Genomic DNA, 1353 nt, shown 5'->3' with positions numbered 1-1353 from the left:
CCCCAAAAAAAAAAAAAAAAAATCATTTACCAACCAAGTAGAAGAAAATGTATTGATCATACAAACATATTTTGTGTTTCATTCTCTTTCACTTTTATAGGGGCACAAGCACAAACAAGAAATCAGCAACTACATAAGCATAACTATGCAAGGCTTTACACACTCCTGCCAAGAGAGAACATCACAGAAAAAGACAACCATAGAACAGAGCAGAGAAATCTAATCTCTGAACAGAAAAGATCACAGTTTTGCAATAACATTTGCAATGAAACCCCTTCAAACTCTTTGAAGGTTTTGGCTTCACAAGCGAAATACTACCAAACATAACTAGAATACTCAGAAAGCTCATCTGTAAAAGATCCAAATGATGCTCTCTTTCTAGAATGCCAAAAGATATTTGATGAGGGATCATATGAAACCGAGCCCTTCCTTTTCAATACAAGCCCACTGGTCTCCAAAGTCTATTTCCCGTCTAACCAAAACAATGCTCTGTTATCCATTCCCCTTAAAGCCCGAAAAAAAGAACAATGAATTTCGTCTATAATCAGAGAAATTCTCAAATTATAGAAAAGATGAACAATCAAGAACAGGAAGATACTCACCATCAGTGTTGCAGATGACCTTACCATCCTCTGGACTCTTCTTCTTCATGGCTTTGATTCAGGGGCTGTTGCTTTTCTTGTTTAGACTAATGTTGTGAAAAAAGAGGGTGAGGAGAAGGTGGTAGACAGAGCATGAATGAGGAAAAGAGAGATCATAGAGAGATATAACTTTGAAATTAGAAGAGAAGTTGGGATTAATGGAAGGCGTGTAGTGTAATGTGTTACCTAGAATTAGAAAGACGAGTGAAGCTCTGACGGGTTATGCTTTCACTCTCTCCCTCTTGCTTCAAGAGCTTCACGGAAAGGACTCAGAAAGTTCCCAACTGCAATTGGATCATAATGAAAAGCTTCCTTAGTTCTTTATCTTTTAAAGTTCTACTGAAATTGGTAGAGCTTTTCCAGATTACTTAACATGGGAAATTCAATTGAGCTACATTACATTGCCAAAATTGCTAAGCCGACTATTGCTCTTATTTATAACCAAGCAATCTCAGTACGGATGGTGGTCATACAAGGTTGATTCGGTTCGAGTCTTTCTTGATCCTCTGACTGACGTGGATAAAAGATTATTTAAGTTATGTATTATTATTAGAAATACTTTAGTTATAGCTTAGCAGTTTCAGAGTTGCAAAGTATAGGAATAGGATCTATACTATAGAGCTTTTCAGTTTAGGGAACTCAAGGAGCTCTTGGGGTCCACACACCCACACCCACACCCACACCGCGCCCCCCTCCCCCACCCCCCCCCAAA

At 38.4% G+C, this 1353-nt stretch overlaps 1 protein-coding gene across 4 annotated transcripts in view; it reads right to left on the bottom strand.

Annotated features, from left to right (window-relative positions):
• LOC122083873 (probable inactive serine/threonine-protein kinase fnkC) overlaps positions 1–1019 on the bottom strand; it is a 7742-nt gene extending 6723 nt beyond the window's left edge. The window contains exons 1-2 of one of the 4 annotated variants that reach the window (XM_042651795.1): positions 828–1015; positions 603–688 (exon numbers count right to left, since the gene is read on the bottom strand). In XM_042651795.1, the coding sequence (XP_042507729.1) occupies positions 603–651 (49 nt within the window). In that variant the 5' untranslated portion in view covers positions 652–688; positions 828–1015. Of the gene's footprint in view, positions 1–602 lie in introns of all 4 variants that reach the window. The other 3 variants (XM_042651796.1, XM_042651797.1, XM_042651793.1) reach the window with 3 other exon arrangements.
• Positions 1020–1353: the final 334 nt, after the last annotated feature.

This window comes from Macadamia integrifolia, chromosome 7 (genome assembly GCF_013358625.1).
Source record: "Macadamia integrifolia cultivar HAES 741 chromosome 7, SCU_Mint_v3, whole genome shotgun sequence".
NCBI lineage: Eukaryota > Viridiplantae > Streptophyta > Magnoliopsida > Proteales > Proteaceae > Macadamia > Macadamia integrifolia.
This window is presented reverse-complemented; position numbering and strand designations above follow the sequence as displayed.